The 24,819-nt window shown below is 35.1% G+C and overlaps 2 protein-coding genes across 2 annotated transcripts in view; one reads left to right on the forward strand and one right to left on the reverse strand.

The window, feature by feature from the left end:
• Positions 1–21,706, forward strand: part of LOC123307351 (protein UBASH3A homolog) — a 35,041-nt gene extending 13,335 nt beyond the window's left edge. The window contains exons 6-8 of the mRNA XM_044889629.1: positions 3,379–3,732; positions 15,521–15,835; positions 21,067–21,706. Coding sequence (XP_044745564.1) covers positions 3,379–3,732; positions 15,521–15,835; positions 21,067–21,552 — 1,155 coding nt within the window. The 3' untranslated portion in view covers positions 21,553–21,706. The remainder of the gene's footprint in view (positions 1–3,378; positions 3,733–15,520; positions 15,836–21,066) is intronic.
• Positions 21,707–23,462: 1,756 nt separating this feature from the next.
• On the reverse strand, positions 23,463–23,843 carry LOC123306376. Its single transcript, XM_044888352.1, has one exon. The coding sequence runs from the start codon at positions 23,841–23,843 to the stop codon at positions 23,463–23,465; it is 381 nt and encodes a 126-aa protein (XP_044744287.1).
• Between the last annotated feature and the right edge of the window lie 976 nt (positions 23,844–24,819).

Consider the following 24,819-nt stretch of genomic DNA (forward strand, 5'->3'; position numbering starts at 1 on the left):
AAAAATAATCTGACGAGGATGGAAAAATTCTAGTTTTTTATTTTCTATTTTATTTTCTTTCAAAATGTAAATTTCCTCCAACATTCAAAATGAAGTTATTTTCTATGGAATGAAAATATTATTCACATTTTCCATAAAAAAAAAAATGATGTTTTTATGAAATAACTCTGGAAAAGTGCCATTTGGGGTAGAAAATCGGATTGTTTTCCAATTTTCTCCCACCTCGAAAACATCTAGATTTGACTCAAGTTAAAAAGTAAAAAAGTTGTATGCGGAAAAATGAAATACATCAAGTCCTACTAATTTTTTCGGGTGCTACCAAATTTGCAAATAAAATTTCAAAATATATACATATATTTTGATATACATGGTATTGTTTCGACTCATACATACATAATAAAAAAAAATTTCACAGGACTGAACCTACAAAATACTGTACAGGGTGAGTCTTTCAACAGTAGATTCTTGAGGTCAAAAGAAACACTTTTTTCCTATACCATTTTTTCCGATTCAGCCCTGATAAAAAGATATAGCCATTTTCATAATGAGCTGTGCCCCCCTGGAAAAACAAACTTACCTTCAGAATAACTAGCTAAATCTATGAGCTATGAGACTAAAAATCTGTGGATCTTTTAAATAGAGTTGCATTCAGCCAAAGTGTCCAATTTTCCGAATATCACAGATATTTTTTATTTTTGTACATCAAATTACTCGAAAACGCCGCATTATACGAAAAAATATAAAGAATACTTTTATTTTACAAAAAGTTCTAATATTCATAAGATAGCGTTCAGCTTAGTTTCAAGTGTTGGGATCTTTGAATTTTTGGTATTTTTATGGTACGTTATGGTCGCAATTAAAAAAGTGGAAGACTTGGCTGATATCTTGTGTTCGAAAAAGATTCATCAAACAAATGAAAAACTATATTCCGAAAGTTATTTCATTTGATACAACGGTTTGTGAGATAAAACTAAAAGTATCACTTTTTTTATTGTTTTTCAATAGCCTGTATCTTTTGAACCGAGCAGAATCGGGAAAAATGTTAGAGGAAAAATGTGTTTCTTTTAACCTCAAGAATTTACTGAATATTTGTACGAGTCAAAGACTCACCATATATATTAAAATATTAAGTGTATTATTTATATTGATGTTTCGCTTTTAAATTTTGCTCAACAAAGAAGCATTGGTATAACACTTTTCAGTCTCCGAGGAGGCAAGAAAATGAATAATATTTTTTTTTTCTGTTTTATTTTTTGCTCTATTATTGTTCTTGTGTTTATTATTATTATTCGGGATAGATTGCACACATAATTTTTTATTCATGTAAAAACAAGGGTTAAGTGGTAGAACACCTTTGGGTGAACTTCCCCTTGAGATTTCTGTAAAAGAAATAAAGGCCTTATTTATTTATTATTTATTTATTTATTGGCCTAGCCAGGATTATGCTGTGTGTTGCTTGCTTAGTTGAAGATTATCTAGGTACCAATCTACCGATGTGAAGAAAAGCACAGATTACGGTAATCTGTGAAGAAGAGAAAAAGTTACAAAATCCAGTAAACCGCTCACTCGGAACACACTGTACCTTCCTCGGTCCTGGGTCGTCTATTTCTCCCTAGAAAAATTAAACAACATGACGACAGGGCCGTCGCTGTAGGGGGGGGGAGGGGGGGGGGTAGCGTCCTCCCCCCCGGAGCACATTCGAAAGGGCGCCAAATAGACCGCGCAGGCGCGAAATCATAATAAACTGCGTGCCCCGCCATCTAGTCGATTCATGGGAACTACAGTGGCGGCATTGTAAAGTCTCGTTGTCAGAGCGGTCAGCGGTGTGAACACATGAGTTTAACCATTTAGAAGCATTTATCGTATTATGGATCCCTGCCAAAAAAAGCTCAAACCGTCTGGAGCGGAATTCAGAAAAAGGGCGCAGAAAAGGAAAATTGAGACGGAAAAAGCCGCATATGTGACGGATACATGAATAAAATAAACATAACATAAAATTGAAAACTCTTTGAAACTCAGAAATTTGTCTAGAACACGCTGGGTTGCTAGAGCCCAAAGCATAAAGGCCGTCAATATTTCCTACGAAGAGATAGTTCAACTCCTCCAAGAAATTGCCGAAAATACTGACTTTGACAGCACCTCTAGAACAAAAAGTTCAGGATTGAGGAAGAAAATTTTGAATTTTGACTTCATTGTAACCCTTTATTTCATGAAAAATGTGATGTTCAAACTAAAAAATTTAATTGAATCTATCGAGACTCCCGAAATAAATGTGATCGATTGCAATAATATATTAGAATTACACATTCAAATTTTGAAAACAATGAATGAAAATAGCTCATCTATCGATGATTTGATCGCCAGCGCAAAGCAGTTTGCTGAAAAATTCGACATCAATGTTGAAGAAGACTTTAAAAAATTTCATCGGCGTCGATTAGGACCCCAAAAATTCTATAGCAGAAATGAAAATGAGACAATTTTAGGTTTATATACATGTTATAGAAAAGAGTTCAAACAAGTATTAGACACGCTCATTAATAATTTATCATTGAACGTGATATCAGTAATAGAAACGTTAGATCCAATATTTAAAGTTTTCCATTTTCCGCTGAAATCACAAAATTTGAACCTGGAGTACTTAGAAGCATTGATCAATATGATTCCGCCAAAGCTAGATAGGCCAGACCCAAAAGCATTACTTACCGAACTCATGATTTTATTTTCTGATTGCGAATCATGTAAATCATTAACTGAAGTAGCTGGTGTATTGGCAACGAAATATAAAATGTTAAAACTCGCCGATTACATTTTAAGATTTGTCGTAACCGCTGGTTATGGTACCAGTACTAACGAGAGAACGTTTAGTCAACTTAAGTTAGTAAAAAATGTTCTCAGAACAACAATGTCTGATCAGCGTCTGAACGATTTGCTTCTACTGAAATGCGAAAAAAAAATCGCAGCAACTCTTTCTCTTGAGTCAATAGTGGCTTTTTGGAGCCTATTAAAAGAACGAAGAATTAAAGTGTGATCTGAATAGCAATATTTATGAGAATATTTTCTTGTTTCGTTGATTAGTTTAATTAATCACAGATTTATTATTACACTTGTTACTTGAAATATTTGTGAGGTATTTTCATTTATACTCATGTTCATTTATAATTAACTCTTTAAAAAACTGTAGGTACATATTTGTATTACATATCATAATACACCTTTTCCATATCCTTGTTTTTTTCGATATCCTGTGAATTTTTTTTAAAGAGGGGCGCCAAAATTCGAATTCCCCCCCCCCCCTCGGAAAAGCTCTTCGCTACGGCCCTGCATGACGACGATAAGAAATCTAATCTTGTCTAATTTTTATCTACCACATTATTCCAGGTCATCCGCGAGTACATACCCACCGAATCCGACGACCTTGAATTGAGAATCGACGACTATTTATATGTGAGTTCAGAAGCCTTGAATAGTTCAACTACTGACGGCTGGCTAGAGGGAACCTCCTGGTCTACGGGTTGCAGCGGTTATTTCCTGGAAAGTTATACTTGTCGTGTCCCAGAATCCGACGCCTGGACCCTTCACAAAAGTGTGGCACTCAATAAGTACGAGAAATCGGGAGATATGGCCGATCATCATCATCATGAAGTGGTGACAAAACCGCAAATGAGGGAGTTTATGAAGGACAGAATGATCGCGAATTTGAAGGATGCCGCTACAACAACAAAACTATCCAAAGTGAGTAAAAATTTATAAGAAAATTCGATGAAAAATTTATCGATTTAAGACTGCATAGTTGTTTGTTTTTATTTATTAGATGCAATATGAAACTTCCAAAAGTTTCGGAACGATTCACTTTTTTAATAAGTGGCTGATGACTAATAATTAAACTTCGTGTCTTCTACACTGATGCTTATTCGACAAATTCCTATCGGTGATGCCATTGTTTCTTTATTACATTGGAAACACAATAATTGGACAACTTTTTCATTCTTACTTTCTTTCATTGTATTTAATGTATGTATTTCAATAATTTTAAATAATATTTTTATTTATTGTAGAGAAAAAACATAATCCTCTTTTTATCAACAAAGTGAAAAATATTGAGCTTCTTTTTTATCATTACATAGGATTTAATCCACCTATCTTATCTAGTAAAGTTACCTCCACCTTTCTAAAACTTTTCTTCAAAACGATTCTTTTACTAGTACCTGCTGATACTTGATGCTCATAAACAGAATCGTCTTGCCTATGTTGTTATGTTTAATAATGGAATGATTTGGGATTTTACTACAGTCTGCCCACCCTAGTAGTGTAGTCTGGGTTTATTTGAATAAGTGATCTGATCAATTCTGATGATATGTTAAACAAACAGGCATAACCATAGTAGACATATTATTTTATTATACACGATGGATGACACCGAGGTATTTCTGAATAACTTATATTTTATGGGTCTATCGTTCTTTGTATCCAAGATACGGGGTGATTTACCGATTTTCTGCATTTTTTCAATTAATTATTACATGAACCACCTTATACACTTTTGCACTATTTGATTCATATGCTCTTTGTCTGGAGTGCTATCCGAATACAATAAAATGGTCTTAGTTTAGTTCCGACCCAAAAAAAATTGTTGTTTTTAAACATCAATATTTTTAAATTTCATCAACAAATTTGGAAGATCAGGATAAAATAAGTGAGACCAAATTAATTTGTTGTTCCCCCTACAACATTTATACTTGTTTATATATGAGTAAATTAATTATCACATCGCGCCATATTAAGAAATGAAGAAAACTGCTAATTTTGAAGGATAGTACAGGGTGGGCAAAATTGGATATACCTGAATTACAACTTTTTCAACCCAACGAGATATAGGAAAATGCATGGCACATTACGGTCGTCTTTTTTCGAGAAACTAATAATGCTATCAACTGCATTACTCTATCTTCTTTTGTTTTCGAGTTATAGGTCAAAATTAAAATTTCAACTTTGGTCATTATCTTCGTTTTTGTTTAAGCTAGGATGTTGAAATGAAAACATTATAGAGACACTTTTTTTATAGCAATCCAGTGGCGTACTATGATTTTTTCTAACAGGTATATTTGCTGAGCTATAACATAGAGATGTATTTTTCTTATGAAAACAGTAGTTTAATATGATTTATAAAGACTGAGGGTGAAGTATAATATATTTTTGAAACTGTAAAAAAAGGCGATTCTTTCTAAGTCATTTCAAACTACTGTTTTCATAAAAAAAACACAACTTTATGTTATAGCTCAGCAAATGAACCTGTAGGAAAAATTCATAGTACGCCACTAGATTGCTATCAAAAAAAAGTGTCTGTATAATGTCTTCATTTCAACATCCTGACTTAAACAGAAACGGAGATAATGACCAAAGTTGAAATTTTAATTTTGACCTATAACTCAAAAACAAAAGAAGATAGAGGAATTCAGTTGATGGCATTATTAGTTTCTCGAAAAAAGATGACATAAATGGTACATTCATTTTTGTCTATCTAGTTTGGTTGAAAAGTTGTAGTTCATGTATCACCAATTTTGCCCACCCTGTACAGGGTGGGAAAAATTCGTTGTCTACTGAGGGGATCTCGAGAACAATGAGAGCTAAAAGAAAACGGATGACACATAACCGAGCTCCTTTTCAGAGAAACAAAGATGAGGAAAACCGTAGCCTCCTACGATTATTATCCCAACAAACACAATATACAGCAACTGTACAAATACTGCACTACAAATGCCACCAGAATGCAGCACAGAGATTGCTGTACTGAAACTGCACAGTTTCTGTATTGATAATTCTGCATTTTCAAAACGCAGTTTTTGATGTACAGTAACTGCACAGTTTCTGTATTCATAATTCTGCATTTTCAAAATGCAGTTTGTGATGTACAGTGACTGCATAGTTTCTGTATTGATAATTCTGCATTTTCAAAACGCAGTTTTTGATGTACAGTGACTGCATAGTTTCTGTATTGATAATTCTGCATTTTCAAAATGCAGTTTGTGATGTACAGTGACTGCATAGTTTCTGTATTGATAATTCTGCATTTTCAAAACGCAGTTTTTGATGTACAGTGACTGCAGATTTTCTGTATTGATAATACTGCATTTTCAAAACGCAGTTTTTGATGTGCAGTAACTTCACAGTTTCTGTATTGATAATTCTGCATTTTCAAAACGCAGTTCTTGATGTACAGTAACTGCACAGTTTCTGTATTGATAATTCTGCATTTTCAAAACGCAGTTCTTGATGTACAGTAACTGCACAGTTTCTGTATTGATAATTCTGCATTTTCAAAACGCAGTTTTTGATGTACAGTAACTGCACAGTTTCTGTATTCATAATTCTGCATTTTCAAAATGCAGTTTGTGATGTACAGTGACTGCATAGTTTTTGTATTGATAATTCTGCATTTTCAAAACGCAGTTTTTGATGTACAGTGACTGCATAGTTTCTGTATTGATAATTCTGCATTTTCAAAATGCAGTTTGTGATGTACAGTGACTGCATAGTTTCTGTATTGATAATTCTGCATTTTCAAAACGCAGTTTTTGATGTACAGTGACTGCAGATTTTCTGTATTGATAATACTGCATTTTCTAAACGCAGTTTTTGATGTGCAGTAACTTCACAGTTTCTGTATTGATAATTCTGCATTTTCAAAACGCAGTTCTTGATGTACAGTAACTGCACAGTTTCTGTATTGATAATTCTGCATTTTCAAAACGCAGTTTTTGATATACAGTGACTGCACAGTTTCTGTATTTGCAATTCTTGATTTCAAAAATGGAGTATTTGATATAGAGTTAATAATAGAATCTAGAATAATAATTCATAGGAATTCCTAAAACTTAAACATATACCTTCTTCAAGAAGTTGAAAATTCGATTATGAAGGTTAAAGAGACATTTCATAAACAGATTTAATTCAATAATTGAAGACTCCGTTCATTACCAAAATATGGATTATACCCATGATAGAAGAATACTTCATCGCACCATGGTGGTACCAGAATTAGCCAAATGATGGCATCACTGCTCTTGACGGTTGCGATCACAGGGTAGCATACACGTCTATTGCGGTGCAGCATACGCCAAACGATGGCGCCACCGGCGACGCATTACTCTAAGTCCTCTATGTAACCAGCGTTTATAGCAGGCACAATCTACGCTGCCTCGACGATTGTCGTAGCTAACTCCTATGGTTCATTAATCTCCACCCCTAAGAGTAGGCTATGTCTCAATTAGCCAATTAGCGTGAAGTCACCTTTGCGCTTACCGCAAAAATACTAAGTGAAATTGAAAATTTCTGATTTGCAGAATAGATTTTCAGTTTATAACTAGGAAACTTCTCTAATAGAATATTGTTTCGTAATTGCAAGTTTCGATATGGTTTTTACACAGGGACTGCTACATTTAAAGTGCAGCTACTGTATAGTTTGAGCACAGTGTCTATTGTATATAAAATACAGCTTGCTGTACAGTTCTCGCGTGAACAAACTGCATATAAAACACAGCTAACTGTACAGTATTTGCACAGTGACCACTGCATTTAAAGTACAACTTGCTGTACAGTTTTAGCACGTAACTGCTGCATTTGAAGTGCAGCTATCTGTGCAGTTTTTGCAAAGTGAATACTGCATTTAAAGTACAGCTTGCTGTACAGTTTTAGCACGTCACTGCTGCATTTGAATTGCAGCTTGCTGTACAGTGGATTGCGATGCCATCGCTGTTTTTGAAGTGCAGCTGTGGCTGTATGTCGAATGCAGTTTGTACTGTACAGTAACTGCAAAGTCCACCTGGACATATACGGTCCTTTTTGGTGCAGTTATTGCATTACCGTAACTGCAGTCAATTGAAGCAACGAAGTACAGTTTTTGTACAGTGACTGCATTTCAGTGTTTGCTGATAGTTCTTGAGTCATTAGCAAAAAATGAGATTTTGACGAATTCGAAAAGTTCTCATAACTTTATTGTCTTTGAAGTTACAGATTTGAAACTTGAACCTTCTTAGGCACACTCATACGTAGAATATACTGACAAAAGATTTTCTTTTTTCAATTCAAAAATAACAAATTCAATAGGAGTTTGCATTTAAAAAAACGAAAGTTCGCCTAATGATTCGAAATGAAAAAATATGTTGAGCTCGTCAGTGGATTCTACTTATAAAAGTGCCTAAGAAGGTTACAGTTTCAGATTACACCCTGTACAACAATTTTTGAAGGAAAATCATAAGGGGTTGTTATTTTTAACCCCTTATAATAAAGTTATGAGATCTAAAAAAATTGTGTGAGTAATCTACTCAGTGCTTCATATTATGTATAGTTTTATGTTTTTTAGAACCCGTAAAAAAATTAAAAACTGTCAACCGGTCATCGCTTTCCAAAGGCCGTATCTTGGAAGGGAGGTCGATTTCGAAAAAAATTTATAGTAACTAACCCTGCTTATTTTCATCGAGGAATCATCTCCCTAAGTCCTTCGCATTTGTTCAGAGACGCCCTGTATAGGCACTTTGTCACTGGGAATACGATACTATGTATATCCAATTTTTTCATCTCCTTTACAAAGGGTGAAAAAAAAAACAACTTCGAATTGCCAGTCCGAGTTATGACAAAATATCAATATTCTTATGGAAATGTTGATTTTATCAACTTCTTTTCACTTTTTGCAAACATCTTCGTTTCAAGGTCTAATGCACAGAAAGCCCTATTGTAATGAAAATAACATTTATTTTTGTTCGCACATTCCGACTGTCGCAGGAAATATCACAACCTTGTTGAGCATATTATGCATACAAATCTATTAACGTATGATAAAAGCAGCCGAAGAATATAATATAGGAGTAAAAAAATGGAAAAACACGTTAAATTTCTTATACCATACCTACTGTAGAACGCGAAGAAATGTCAAACGTGTAAAATATTTTCGCTAATTAAATGAATAATTCAGTTCTGGAATTTAATGAAAATAACAAAATGTATTTCTACTATCGATTGAAATTGGTTCATTCATATTTTTTTTCGAAGTTTATCAATATTTAAGATGATTATAATTATTTTCAATCCAAATATGTATGAAGATATCCGTATGCAGAATAGTAAATATCACCAAAAATTTTCGATGGGGATCAGTAGATTTCAGTGTCCCGCATCACATTTAACTAATCAAAATTTTCATGGAAAAATTTAATTCGATGGTGAATTTCCACTTCCTTCTTTGAAAGATTGTAACTACACTGTATCCCATTTTGGTTGAGAGTGCACTGTAGTGTATCTCAGCTATTAATAAAGATAGAGACATGACTTTTTCAAAACGCCATGTGATTTGAACCTATTTATTTAATCATATTTCAAACATAAACTCAAAATATCACTTTTCAATATAATACTTGAAAATGTTAACAATATAATTAAATAAAAAGGTTTAAATCACATGGCGTTTTGAACAAAGTAATAATTGAATGCATGTGTTGAATAATTCATGGCCTACTATTGAAAAAACAAACATATGTAAATATGGATTTTTCTGATTTTTGAATCTCAAATTCATTAAAGATTAGGCTGTGATACATTGAATTCAGAAAAATAAAATGCAAAAATTTCACTTTAAAGTATACAGGGTGTACCATTAAACAAATACCAAGTTTGTGCCCAATCTTGAAAACAGTGCCTTAAAAATTTTTTTCAATTAAACCACTGACTTTTAAGCAGTTTTAATTTTTTTTCTATCTTATATAGGGCCTGAGAAATCATAACATCTCCAAAAGTGATCATTTTCGATGTCGCCCTGTATTTCAGGAACAAAAGTAGTTGGAATATTTCTGTTTGTGGCTTTAAAAAATTTACGAAAAAGTGATCGAGTGGCGAAAACCGCATGTCTCTTATCTGTCATAACAACTGAAATATAGGAATAGGAAACAGTGTACATCGAGATTGAATTCGAAAAATGGTCGGTTGCGTTGATTGAAAATTTATATTTGTTAATAAGATTTTTGAGATGATTCAAAATAATTCATTCAAAATGATCAACAGTGCGAAAATAAATAAACAATAGAAGTTTATTCAAGTGAAACATGTGAAAAAAAAAATCATGACAGTTGCTCAAAAGTTGTACCAGAATGTCCTTATATACTTCTAATCTCAGAAGCATATACTGAAGATTTGAAATATACCCCAATCGAAATAATCGACAGGATTGAAATCTTGTGATCTAGGGGGCCATGCACGCGATCCACCTATGTCTATCCACATATTTGGAAAATACTCATTCAATTGTCAAAATTGATGTCATAGCCTACTGAAATGAACACTAGTCGAATTAAACACAAATTAATATGCGGATTTGTTTTTGTTCGTGTATGATTTCTGTGATTAGCCATTTTTCCGAGCAAAAGAGTCTTTAATTTAAGGATTATGTATGGAACTATTTTAACACGGTTGGTGATCATTTGAAAAGATTATTCAACATCCATATGCATAAATTGCAATCCCAATGTACGGCATTTTTTATAAGTAAGTGGAATTAAATTTTTCGACAATAATTTTGACGAGTCAAATGTCGTTCAAGAAACTGAAAACTACTGGTCCAAATCGAAATATTTCTGCTTTTTCCAAATATTCTACTCAAATTCCAATATTCGGAATATTGGAATTTGAAGGCCTTCATATAAAGAGTATTGAGTTTGCGAAAAATCCTATGAATATGTTAACGGCGTGCAGACAATTATTGAATTCTGAAAAAGTACACCTCCACGCCGTTAACATATTCATTGTATTTAATTTTCAGACATTAACTCCACTTCTCAATTGAAAAATCCTATGTTTTTCTAATACGGAAGTGTGTATACACTTCCGTTTCCATTAGAATACCCATATTCAAAAGCAATATCTGCATATTCCTGGGTCGTAAAATAATGCATTGTTATTCAAAACGTACACCAAGTGTCAAATGAATAATTGAAATAACGTCAATTACCATATCAACCGATATTTTCCGTCGGCCTACTCAATCAAAACATGAAAATTTATTTTTCAAATGCTTGTAACTCCTGAACGAAAACGAATCGGACCTATGCTCATAGGAAAAAAATATTCAAAAGAAGCACAGCTAACTTCTGTCAAAGTTTGTCATAGAGCTTGTAGAACATCCTGTATATGTATATATACATCCTGTATATATATATATACAGGATGTTCTACAAGCTCTATGACAAACTTTGACAGAAGTTAGCTGTGCTTCTTTTGAACTCAAATTGAACAAAAATATTTTAAGCTGCAAAGACAGTATTTAATTGTGATTTTAATATCGTATCGTCCCATATACAATAAATTCTATGTGAAATTGTAATTGTGAGTTAGATTAAATTTATTTTGATGGAAATATTTCGAATTTATTTTAATGATTGTTGTTATGGTGCGCATATTGAGTTCATGGAACACGCTGGGAGATGGATTTGTTTCTCGCTAATAATATAATATAACATATTTCACCGGAATAATTCTTGAAAGACGCATCATTGTTCTTTATTGATTTCCTATTACAGAGGGAAAATGAAAATTTTAATTAATCAGACACATTCCGAATCGAATTAAATACGAGGTGAGTGACAGATCCCTCCCAATAGCTGTTCACATCGTTAACACTGTTATTTTCTATTTTAGCCTTGAAAAATAACCACGAAAGGTTCGAAACGTTGGCGATGTACTAAAAGATTCGAATAAATAGTTGTCCAAATTCCTGAAAGGTATCAACAATAACCATAATGAACATGTATGGGCACTGCAGAATCCATATGCCATTAGAGAAAGGCGGTTTCAGCAAAGTTTCAGTGTGAACGTTTGAGGTGGGATTTTCAACAACGATTTGATTCCAGTACATGTTATAAATACTCGTTTGAATGCAGATTACAGATTACATTAATACATTAGTCATCATGACGCGCGGACGTGGTATAAGATGCTCCAAGTGTATTATTAAAATTGATAGACACGATGATTCCATCAATTGTAAAAAGTGTGATAATAATTATCATATAAAGTGTGTGAATTTAACGAAGGAAGATCTTAACAAAATACATGGGAATACCTCTCAAAAATGGTTTTGTGATAATTGCCAACAAGCTGCTACGTCTAATACTAATACCGGCGAATTTTCATCTGTAGAAGTCCGCATCACAAAGGAAGATTTACTTAACATGAAGAGGCAAATTGTAAGTGAAATATCTTCGGCGTTTTTTGAAGAAATCGGCGATTTGAAATCGCTCATATCATCTCAGAGTAAACAAATTAGCGACCTGAAAAAGGAAATATGTGTCCTCGTGCCCAATAAAAACCCAATAGCAACAACTGCCGGCGCCGTTATCACTGAATCTCCATGCGGCCGGGATTCCGTCGCTGAATCATCGGAATCGATAGCACATCTCGATGTCGATGCACCTATCAATTTTAATCTGGGCGGTCATCGTAACGTTCATGACTCTACTTCAGTTGAATTAAGGGAGAGCCAACAAGGGAGAAGGGACAATTCATCCAAATGGATCGTCGCAAGTTCAAGAAAGAATAAGTCCAAACAAAAAAGTGATTATTTCGAAAGATCAAGGAACCCTGCAACTGTGGAAAAATCAGTGACATCCAAACAGGTCCTGAAGCCGGTAGTGGGTATCTCTAAAACAAATAATTTATAAGAAATACAATACTCTCATATTCATGTAACTAGATAGAGTCAGTTCAGGTTCTGCTTATGAAAAAAATCATAATTTTTAAAAAATAGTACAACTGAATATTCAGAGTATTTCTAATAAACTCAATGATATTGAAGTTTATGGTACCCTCGAGAGTCCAGACATACTAAGTGCTGCTTTACATTGGTGTTGTTGTTCTGAGGTGTCGTTAATGAGCTAGGGATTATGTAATGGCTGTCAACCCTCTAGACAGCATGGTGGCTCAGCTATACAGGGTGTTCCTAAATTGAACGTACAAACGAAAAGGGAAGATTCCTTAAGTGAGTTTAAGAAAAAAAAGTCCCATAAACATGGGGTCGCAAACGTTTCGTTTTCGAGATACAGAGTGTTGAAGTTTGAATTTTTTTCAAGTTTTTTTCTTCACAAGATATTCAACTGAAATTTGGCATAGATTTTACATTTTAGAGTTCTCACCACGTGACATGGCAATTTCGATAGAAGATCTACAGGGTGATATTTTTTCTGGAACACTGCCACCTGTTCTTCTGCAGAACTTTTTTTTGGTGAGCAACTGTTAATTTGAAAAAATGTAAAAAGAAGCTTTGTTCTTATACTAAACTTTTCGGTCTCTTGTATAATAGTTTTGTCGTGTCTACCAACGATTTCGAGAAAAAAAATTTTGAACGATTCTCTCGAAATTCTCGTAACTATGATAGGAAGGCCAGTTTGTAATCTGTGGTGAATGAATTCAGTGCCAGTTTTGACACATCAAATTATTGAACATTTTTTCAAATTAACAGTTGCTCACCAAAAAAAAGTTCTGCAGAAGAACAGGTGGCAGTGTTCCAGAAAAAATATCACCCTGTAGATCTTCTATCGAAATTGCCATGTCACGTGGTGAGAACTCTAAAATGTAATATCTATGCCAAATTTCAGTTGAATATCTTGTGAAGAAAAAAACTTGAAAAAAATTCAAACTTCAACACTCTGTATCTCGAAAACGAAACGTTTGCGACCCCATGTTTATGGGACTTTTTTTCTTAAACTCACTTAAGGTATCTCTCCTTTTCGTTTGTACGTTCAATTTAGGAACACCCTGTATACAGGGGGTTACGATGTCGCACCGTATAAAACATCCTGAATTGGAAGATAATCGAGTTTTTTTTGTTCGCTAGCACAGATAAGTCGAAATTAAAACGTCTTCATCGACGCAAATTTACCGAATTTCGACCGTCGGGCACATCTGATTTCCGCACCCCCCCTGTGGGTATAAAATCAGATGTTCCCCCGCAGGCCACTTCACTTACGATTTTCCCTTGATTAGTTCAATTTGACTACCGATTAGCTGCCGAATCCGCCGAGTTTCCTTGCCATCAGTTTTCGAGAATTCACCAATTTTTTTAGTTTTCTTTTCTGGGGAAATTTTAGAAGAAGTTTTTGAGTTATTTTTTTTTCTCTCTACTGTTTTTTTCTTTTTTTTTTCCTTGTGAGTGCAAGTGGCCAAACCATAGGTAAGACGACACTCCGTTATTTCATTTTAGATATAGTATTGGAACTTCAGCCTCCATTTCTACCCTTCTTATACCAGAGTCTGAGTTCCACCCCTACTGTCATTAACGTACCCTGCTGGTGTGGATACCCGGGGGGTACCGAAGGCACTTTGGGGTGGCTCACCCTTTCCTGAAATTTCCCGTCTTACTTAGTTCCACCCCTACTGTCGTTAAAGTAACCTGCTGGTGTGGATACCCGGGGGGTACCGAGGACACTTTGGGGTGGCGCACCCTTTCCTCAGGTCCCGTCTTTTAACACGTTCCTGTGTTCACCCCTACGGTTAGGGAGGCATTCTGCTGGTGTGGATACCCGGGGTGTGCCGAACGAGCCGTCGTAATTCTGTGCTGTCTTTCATCCCCTAATCTGGCTGAAGTCCGATATCTGTCCGTCAAGTGTACGTCTCAGGTTCTGGCTGACGAACAAGTCCGTTAACCCCCGTATAACGTTTGAGATCGGATCCCGTGTCATTCCGTCCGTTTTGCCCCTGTAAATCTCACCGATTTCGAGTCACTGTAAGAATTTTGTAATAGTGCCATTTGTGTTCCCCTTTTACGAGTCGACAAATAAAAGTTGTGTACGTTGATTCTGACTATCATTGGGCGTCGCTAACACCCTAGACACCAGGGAACCTTGTCTCCGGCTAGTAGCTGCCAGGGTAGGTTTGCTATTCTCCCTTAAAGAATAGCTGGCGCTCGAGTACACCGAGGAAAACCCGTTACAGTCGTCAGTTCTCTGGTTTCTGAGAAAAAAAATTTGAAATTGCTTTTTAGAAACCTAGCGACGCTCTTGATTTCACCTCTATTTCTCAGATTCTAAAATGAATCGAAAATGGGTCTCAAAAATGAATAAAAGGTTAGAAATTCGGTGTACATATTCTTGATCAATGATATTCCGAAAGATTTTTTATTTACAGAACATAGGAGGATGAATTATTTTCTCAAATTCAGTAAAAAATCGCACATAGGTCTTAGGAACGAATAAGAAGTTAGGAATTCGGTATACATATTATTCATAAAGCATTTCATAGAAGCAGAGCAATAGTTCCTAAATACTTTTCGTAATCTCTAAATGTATTATTCTATATTTGATATTCTGTAGTCTCTTGCAACACTAATTCTACTAGTGGCATTCGCTAAAAATTGAATTGCTAGATTAGAAACTGAAATATTATTACACACTCAAATTTTGAGTACCTGCCATAAAAAGTGAAATTTTCAATTTCCAAACTTTAGATTGTTTTCATTTTTTCTGAAATCTTCATTTTTTCTCAGCCAAATGATCCCACAAAACGAAGTGTATTTGTTTTACGTCACGCAGAGAGGGTGGATTTCGTATTTGGAAAATGGGTCCCTCACTGTTTCGACGAAGCTGGAAACTACCTCAGGAAAGATCTCAACCTGCCACCATCAATACCGCCAAGAAAAACGGGACCACAGGGTTATAGTACCGATGGTCCCATAACCAGCGTTGGCACCTTCTACGCTAGATCTATTGGCGAAGTCTTCAAATCTAATAATGTCAACATTGATCACGTCTATTGCTCGCCTAGCTTTAGATGTGTACAAACGCTTGACACGTTTCTTCAGGTGAGACAATATACAGATTTACATGTAGGTAAATGTAAATGAGCCTAGGCTCATTTATTCATATCCACATCTGAAATTATACGGAGAACTACAAAAAATATTTCCATGAAATTTATTATCATTGTTTTATCGAAGATGGGGAGAAAATTTAAAATATTTTCAAGCTTCTGTCACTTCCGCTTATAATGGAAGCTCTCAGCTACTACTTGAAACTACTTGAAAATATTTCTCTGTTATCTTCATCCCTGATAACACACTAAAGATGAATTTCATGAAAACATCTTTTGTAGTTCTCCGTATAATTTTGGTTGAGTTTAAGAAAGAATGACCCCAGTATAGTTATGACAATTTTGTGCGGAACAAATGCATGTTGGGTATTTCGACTATGCAGCTCATTTAATGACAATTTCAATAGTACTCCTTGAAATTGGAAAACGTCAATGGTTTTGAGATATTGTATTCCCAAAATTGATTCAATCGTGCCTCTGTCTTGTAATGGTATCTCATTAGTGACGATCATACAGACGAAAACAGTTTTGCGGACGAAAAGTGTATGCGGACGGAATAACTTGCCTTCAGAAATTAGTACGTAAAATGTCATTTTTTGGTTAGGTCGATGAAAAAACTTTTCATTAATACATTGATTGACTACATAATTATACATATGAAGGTAAGACTTTGACTCTTACAAATATTTTAGCAGTAGATTCTTGAGGTCAAAAGAAACACTTTTTTCCTTCATTTTTTCCTTCGCCATTTTTTCCGAATCGGCTCGGTTCAAAAGATACAGGCTGTTGAAAATCCATAAAAAAAGTATTTTTAGTTCTATCTCACGAACGGTTTAATCAAATGAAATGAATTTCGGAATATAGTTTTTCATTTATTTGATTAATCTTTTTCGGATACAAGATATCACCCACGTCATGCATTTTGCTCATTATGATCATTACGTACTATAAAAATATCAAAAGTTCAAAGAACCCAACTCTTGAAACCAAGTTGGACGCTATCTTATGAATAACGTTTTGTAAAATAAAAATATTCATCACATTTTTTCATATAATGAGCCGTTTTCGAGTAATTTTATGTTGAAAAATCAAAAAGTATCTGTGAAATTTTAAAAATTGAATACTTCGGCTGAATACAACTCTGTATCCACAGTCCACAGATGTTTAGTGTCACAGATTTAGCTAGTTATTCTGAAGGTTATTTTGTTTTTCCAGAGGTGGCAGAGTTCATTATGAAAGCTGAAAATGGCTATATATTTTTATCAGGACCGAATCGGAAAAAATGGTATAGGAAAAAAGTGTTTCTTTCGACCTCAATAATCTACTGTTGAAATATTTTGAAGAGCCAAAGACTCACCCTATAAATATTATGATAATGACGAGTTTTGTGACTTGCTTGTAAAATAGAAAGATTTTTTCTTATAAAATTATGTACATTTTTCAATTGAAATGAACAATCGATGGATTTTGGAAATAAATGTTGCACACACAGGGAGCGATTTATTTATTGTTATTGCGAATACAAGTCGCACTGAAAATCTCAGAAGACAAATTTTTTTTTGACGTAAATGTAACATACAAATCTTATAGATATCGATTGAAATTTATTATGGGAGGATTCTGCATTTCTTAATAAACTTTTTAGGGTTTTCACTCCCAATCTCTGAAACAAAATCAATTAAAAATGAAATCGACGATTTGCTCCTGCGTAAATTCTTACACTAATTTGTCAGGAGCAAGTTAACTAGAAAAAATTGTTGCCTGACAATGAACTGAAATTAAATAACATTGAAATTATAATTTTAAGTGGTAACGTTTCGGAGTCTATATCAGACTCCTTCATCAGACGAAAAATCTATTTTCGAAAATCTTTTGAATTGTGGCTTTTGTTTGACATTAATTGTCAATACATAGAAATAGAGACTGCATAGAAACGTTGATTCATTTAATTTTGTATTCTATTAGATCAAGATAATAATTTGGCAAATTGTTCGGTAGGAATAGATCATATTTGGATCAATTTACTGAAGAAGGAACTGTCATCCGGTAATTTCAAAATTAAATGAATCAACGTTTCTATGCAGTCTCTATTTCTATGTATTGACAATTAATGTCAAACAAAAGCCACAATTCAGAAGATTTTCGTCCGATGAAGGAATCTGATATAGACTCCGAAACGTTACCACTTAAAATTATAATTTCAACGTTATTTATTTTCAGTTCATTGTCAGGCAACAATTTTTTCTAGTTAATTTGCTCCTGACAAATTAGTGCAAGAATTTACGCAGGAGCAAATCGTCGATTTCATTTTTAATTGATTTTGTTTCAGAGATTGGGAGTGGAAACCCTAAAAAGTTTATTAAGAAATACAAATCTTACCTTATAACCTAAATTCAAAGTGAATATAGAAAAGTGCAAAGCACAATCGCGATCTATACATACTAGGGAGTTAAAAAAAAATTATTCTTTCTCGGGGCCATGCTCAACAGTTTCGTTTAAATGTCAAAAAAATAGGCCTCTGAAAATATGAGCCCTCAATATTAATATTTAGGTTGTCTGCATCGCACTTCGATTTCACATAAGAATAGCACAGAAAAAATTATTTTTCTGATTTTTATGAATAATGAACGATAAGTTGAATTGCAATATCCTTTCTACATTTTGTAGAGATTTCAACGCTCTACAAAAGATTTCAACGCTCTACATTTTTCGATAAATGAACTCAGTTCAAAGTTATTCAAGGTCAAAGTTCACAGGTTTTAAAACGTTTGTTTTGAAAGTTTATTTCTGAATTCTTACAGTTAAAAAAAATGATTCCAATTGAACAATTGATGCTAATTTTCAAAAACCAGAATTGTCAAAAAAGTTAACTGTCATTGATAATTCGTTTTAAGTACCCCGTCTATCTTTTACTATAAAACAGATATACAGGGGTCAGCATAAGTCAGGCAACCAATTTGCATCAGGCAAATTTGCATTAAGATAAATAAATGCAGCGTCAAAATATATTTATTAAAAAATAATACAAAAGGTATTCGAAAAAGGGTTACTGTAAGTGTACTCCCGCACACATAACGCGTAGTGCGGCGGAGCTCCATCCTGCATGAAATGGCGGATGTCGAAATTTCGAGAGCGTTGCCTGACTTATGCCGACCCCTGTATAATGGTTAACAGTCTTCAGAGGTTTAATTTATAGTTCATTCATTCATTAGTGAAGTTATAGAAATCGAAAGAAAACAAAATTTTTTTCCTGTGTTATTCTTATGTGAAATCGAAAAGTGCGATGCGGACAACATGCTTTCAGATGCCTATTTTGGAATTTAAACGAAACTTTTGAGCGTGGTTCCAAGAAAGAATAATTTTTTTTTGTTTTTTTTTGAAACTCCCTAATACATACAATACTAAATTAATATACTGACCACTAATCAACTAACTGAACACAGAAATGCTGATCTCCATATTGAGATCCAGTTGTTCTTTAGTTCATTTGTCAACTGTCAATCGCCAGCAAGTGTCAATCACTTGTCCGTCGAGGGTAGACTACCGAAGTTACATTCGAGCGCGAAATTTGAATTTCGTGTAGTTTTATTGATTTTCCCAATTTTCCTGGTAAACTTTTCAAATTTTGCTACCGTTTTAACCTTCTAAAAATTATGAGGAAGGTTATAAAGAAAATATTAATAAAATCGGTTCAGCCGTTTCTTTGTTAAGCTATGACACCACAGAGCAGCTCCATTTTTATTTATAAAGATTGAATACCTCGTCTTCAGCAACTATACTTCATTCACTTTTATTTTAGCAGTCGGTTGGCCATGGAAATTTGACACATTTCACTCTGTATAGTACGAAAATGTGGGGTTATGAAGCTCGTCAAAACATTTTTGGGTTTTAAATCAACGCTATGTTGCCCGTTCTACGTAAAAGTTTCTGTTATTACGTATTTTATCACAATGTCGAATCTTTTCGGAAAATATGTGACGAACATAATTGAAGTTTATACAAACTGATTGAAGTCATACCAAATCCAGTTATTTGCATGGAAAATACAAGAGATCAGTATAATATCATAATATGTACTAGCTTGAGGAGAGTTAATGTTCGTTATCTTCTTTGGCTTACATCATTTGTAGATTTCAAAAATATTAACTTGAAGATGAAATGCATATGATGCAATGGTTGGGAATGGGTATCTCCCGAAGGAATTAACAGATAATTACAAGAATGTTAAATTCTTCAACAAAAATCATCTTGCATCAATATAAGTAAAATGAATTGAAGGAAGTTTCAAGTTAAGATGAACTTCACATGAATAAACAAGTAACAGGGCAACTTGCGCGTATTTGTGGCTATTCATCTTAATACATTGATGTAATAATAATAATTATAGGTATTTATTAGTACCTTAAGACATTATTCACATTGTATAGGACAAGTCAAATGAAAAATAGAAAAATCCATTTGAGGGAACTTATTCTCCGATGACATTTATCGAAAATCCTGTAGTAAACTTTTCGCATTAATTCACTCAAACATAAAATTCTCAAATGCAACCACTTTTTTGGGCCTCCCAATAGAAGGAAATTCTTTGTCATCCTCTTCATTCACAATCTTTTTGATTGTGGAAATATTCAGCTGAAATATAAGTCGTTTAGATTCAGATGAAACATTATATGAATTCTCTTACATTGAATATGTTCGCTATCGTCTGACGTATTGTGGATTTTATAATATCAAGGTATAACTATTTGAATGAGCGGACCTGAATTCTAAGCACTTCCTGAAACCCTGTCTCTTTTTTCAATCACTTTGGACATTTTCGTAATAAAAATTGATATAAGTTGTGGCAACGGCGTTATGACATTAACGACAATTCATGAGTGCCAACCTTACTCCGTTCTAGTTACAAAAACTTGAGAAAATTATTTCATGGCCAACCGACTGCTAAAATAAATTTGAATGAAGTATAGTCTCTTGCGTACTTTCATATTTTTGAAGAAAAAATGGAAGACGCCAGAGCCACTGTGATTCCTGAACATGAGCTTACTCTTATGTTGAACTGTTGGAGAATATACTCTGAAGGAAACACATCAGCCGGACAACCATTGCTCTCTATGGCTCAGCTCTGGTTATGTACATATTGCTAACTACGAAAATATTAAAAATATCTACTAATCACATGTTTGTGATCAAAAGAATTCTCCGAACTAATTCGCTATTTTTCAGGGTTTGGGGAAGAAAAATGACATCAAAATCCGTATAGATCCTTGCATTTTCGAATGGACCCTCTGGTATCCGAACATTCCAGAATGGATGTCACTGGAAGAATTAGTAGCAGCCGGTTTCAACATCGATACCGATTACAAGCCATTCAAGAGTAGGAGTGACATAACAGCAAAGGAATCTGTCGAGAACTTCTACTCTAGAAGTGCAGAATTTTCGAAGAAGCTCCTGCAGGAGCACCCCACAGGGAACATTCTTGTCGTCGGTCATTCTGCGACCTTGGACACCTTAACGAGACATCTGATACAAGGAAAAGGGGCGAGGGACAAAGATGAACTGTTTGGTCTCATAAGTAAAGTTCCATATTGCAGTTTAGTTCAGATAACGGAGGAGGGAGATAAGTGGAATTTTGTAGATCCGCCATGTCCACCTATGACTTATTGTGTGAATCATCGATTCGACTGGAAAGTACTCTTAACACATGAATAGTGCCATTTATTTATTTTCGAATGCTTAATTTATTTATAAGCTGATACCAACGCTACCTACTGTGTACTGAAAAGACATTGTTGTTGATAATTTAAAATAAGTATAATTATATTCAGAGTGTATATCAATATATTATTATATACATATCAGTTCACTTTTTTGTGTTTTGTGTTTCCTTCAAAATGTTAAGGTTTGAAGAAAATTGAGATGGGTAAAGAAAAGTAAAGTACTGAAGTGTCGCTGTAGGTATGGGCTTTGTGCACAGACTAATACAAAAGGAAATAAAGTGCTATTCAAAACTTTAGGTTAAATTACTTGCTTTAGTCCTCCCCGATTCAGGGGTAATGAAAAAGAATTATTTTTTGAATAAAGGTGACGGATGGTCGATTTCTGGGAAAATTCGGTCATAAAAACAGGAATAAAGCATGATTAAGCGTAATGAGCATGTCTTCGTCGCAATCTTGAAACAAATTTATTGAGTTTCCTAGAAAATCTTCATGATGGTTTTGAAAGCCATTCTCAGGTTGATGCTGTTTATACAGATTTTAAAAAGGCCTTCGACAAAATAAATCATTGTATTCTAATGCGGAGACTTGCGGAGGTGGGCATATGTGGAAACATCTTTGCATTTGATTACACTATCGACCAAGTGATTAATAAAGCAAGTAGATGCCATCAGGGATCTGGGTGTACTTCTGGACTCAAAGTTAGCATTCGACCTGCACATTAACGAAGTTATTGCGTCATCGAATAAAGTGCTCGGGTTTACTCTCAGACATGGCAGGTTGTGCGGGAGAAGTGAAATCCTGTTGACTCTTTACTATTCATTTGTGTTCAGTAAACCTAATATTGCGACGTCAATATGGAATCCACAGTACCTATACTCATTCATTCATTCATTGCTGTATCCCGTTACCGGGAATAAATCTACAAAAAGACATAAAAAAGAACAAACTTATAATTTCTTAGGGCTAATTGCGACTGTGTGTTCTCCAGTGACTGAAGAGACCCAACTGTGACATACAGATCCTTCCGCACTCAGGGCATTGATAGTCACCAACCAGATCTGGCCGCCGCTGTATTCTTCTCGAGTCTCCATTATAACTGTGAGTGGACCAAAGACCTCCACTGTAATCTATCTAACGGTAGTTGTTCCCAGTTATAATTGGCATTAATTGATTTTAGGGATTGATGTAGTGTTTCCTTAAACCGCTCATACTGGCCTCCTTGTTTCCGGGCTCCCTCTGTCAATTCGCTATACAGATCTTTTTTGAGTCTTGTGTCTTGCATCCTCAGAATGTGGCCGCTCTATCTGAGTCGGGTCCTCGTTACTTGAGTTTCATTTGCCGCACAACTCGCGCGTTGCAAGACTTCTACATTTGAAACTTAGTGGAACAATCTGATGTGCATTATTTGTCTTAGATGACGCTGTTGCGTTTGTTCAAGCTGTTTAATATATCGCCTGTAGGGCGTCCAGCTTTCGCTTCCGTAAAGAAGCGTTGGGAGGACCACTGCTTTGTAAACAGCTGTCTTGGTCTTCAGATTGAGGTCGTGATTTTGAAACACTCTGTCCTTTAGCTTCCAGAATGCCCGTGATGACGAATTGATACGGTTTTGTATTTCCGTGTCTAGGTTAGCCCTAGTATTTATGAAGCTTCCCAATTATTTGAACTGCTCGACCTGTTCTAGAGTTTCATTCTCCAGGCTGATATCTGTTTGAAGGCTTTCTGGCGGACTAACCAGGATTTTGGTTTTGTCGATATTGAGTCTAAGGCATAAAGCTTCGTATATATGTTTATAGGTGTCCAACATTATCTGTAGATCCTCTGAGCGATAAGTGAACAATCGTCTTCTTCTTCTTCTTCCACTTTTGAATAGGACTATGTCCTGTGTTTTCTGCTGTCTGCCTGTTATTGTCTTTCCTGGGACAACGAGTTCCAGCTCTCTTTCCAACGCTTTGGAGGGCGCCCTAATGGTCTGCGTGTGCTGGGTTTTTGTGTTTCCGCCCATTTGGCTAGTCTCTCATCCGGCATCCTCTCCACGTGGTCTCTCCAGAACCTCCTGCGTGCTCTCACCCATCTGACGACATCCTGCACCTCCAGTTCTTCCCTTATGTCTGAACTCCTCACATGGTCTCTGAGTGTTATCCCTTTGATTGATCTTAGTATCCTCATTTCGGTTGTTCTCGCCATTCTCTTCGTTGTCGACGTTTCTGCCCTCGTTTCGGCGGCGTATGTGAGCACTGGTCTCACACACGCTTTGTATATGCGTGTTTTCGCTTTGTGACTCATGGTTTTGTTGTTCCAGACTATATCTCTGAGGCAGCCTCCGATCTTAGCTGCTTTGTGCGCCTGTGTTCGGACTTCTTCTACGATGCGTCGTTCACTAGATACTGTCACTCCTAGGTAGATAAATCTTGACACTTGCTCTAGGATTTTTCCGTTAATTACTATCTTGCAAGGATAGGCTCTTTGGCGAAAACCATGGTCTTGGATTTCTCGCATGAGATAATCATATTCAGCTCTTCTGCAGCTTTTGTGAATTCGTATGCAAGGCGCTGGAGGTCATCTTCATCTTCAGCTGTTAGAAAGACGTCGTCAGCATAGCACATGATATTCAAGGAGCGGCGTCCCATCTTATAGCCTGCCCGTATCGTCTTCACTCTTTCAACAATTCGGTCCATTACAAGATTGAAAAGTAGTGGACTCAGGCTGTCCCCTTGTCGTATGCCAGTGGATATGCTGATCTCCTCAGATAATCCACATTGTGTTTTTATCCTGGTGGTGTTGTGGGTATTAAGATGTTTAATAATTCTGATGTATTTTTCAGAGATATTCTTAGCTTGAAGGGTTTCAAGAACGTCGTGGAGTCGAATTCTGTCGAAAGCCTTTGTTAAGTCGAGAAAGCATGTGAACATTGGTTTGTTGAACTCGATTGATTTCTCTATCATTTGCCGCAAAATAAAAATCGCGTCCACCGTTGACCTGTTGCGTCTGAATCCTTGTTGTTCCTCGGATATGTTAACTTGGCTGGATATTTTATTAGTCAATATCTTAGTGAACAGTTTGTGTGTGGAGTTCAACAGAGTTATGTTTCTATAATTATCAGGGTCCTTTTTTTTGCCCTTCTTGTATATTGGTACGGATAAGCTGGTTTTCCATTCACGAGGCACTTCACCGGTTCTGATGATATTTTGGAAGAGTTTTGTTATTTCTTGATGTATTTCTCTTCCTCCGTATTTGATCATTTCATTTGTGATGTTATCCG

This window comes from Coccinella septempunctata, chromosome 2 (genome assembly GCF_907165205.1).
Source record: "Coccinella septempunctata chromosome 2, icCocSept1.1, whole genome shotgun sequence".
Classification (NCBI taxonomy): Eukaryota; Metazoa; Arthropoda; class Insecta; order Coleoptera; family Coccinellidae; genus Coccinella; species Coccinella septempunctata.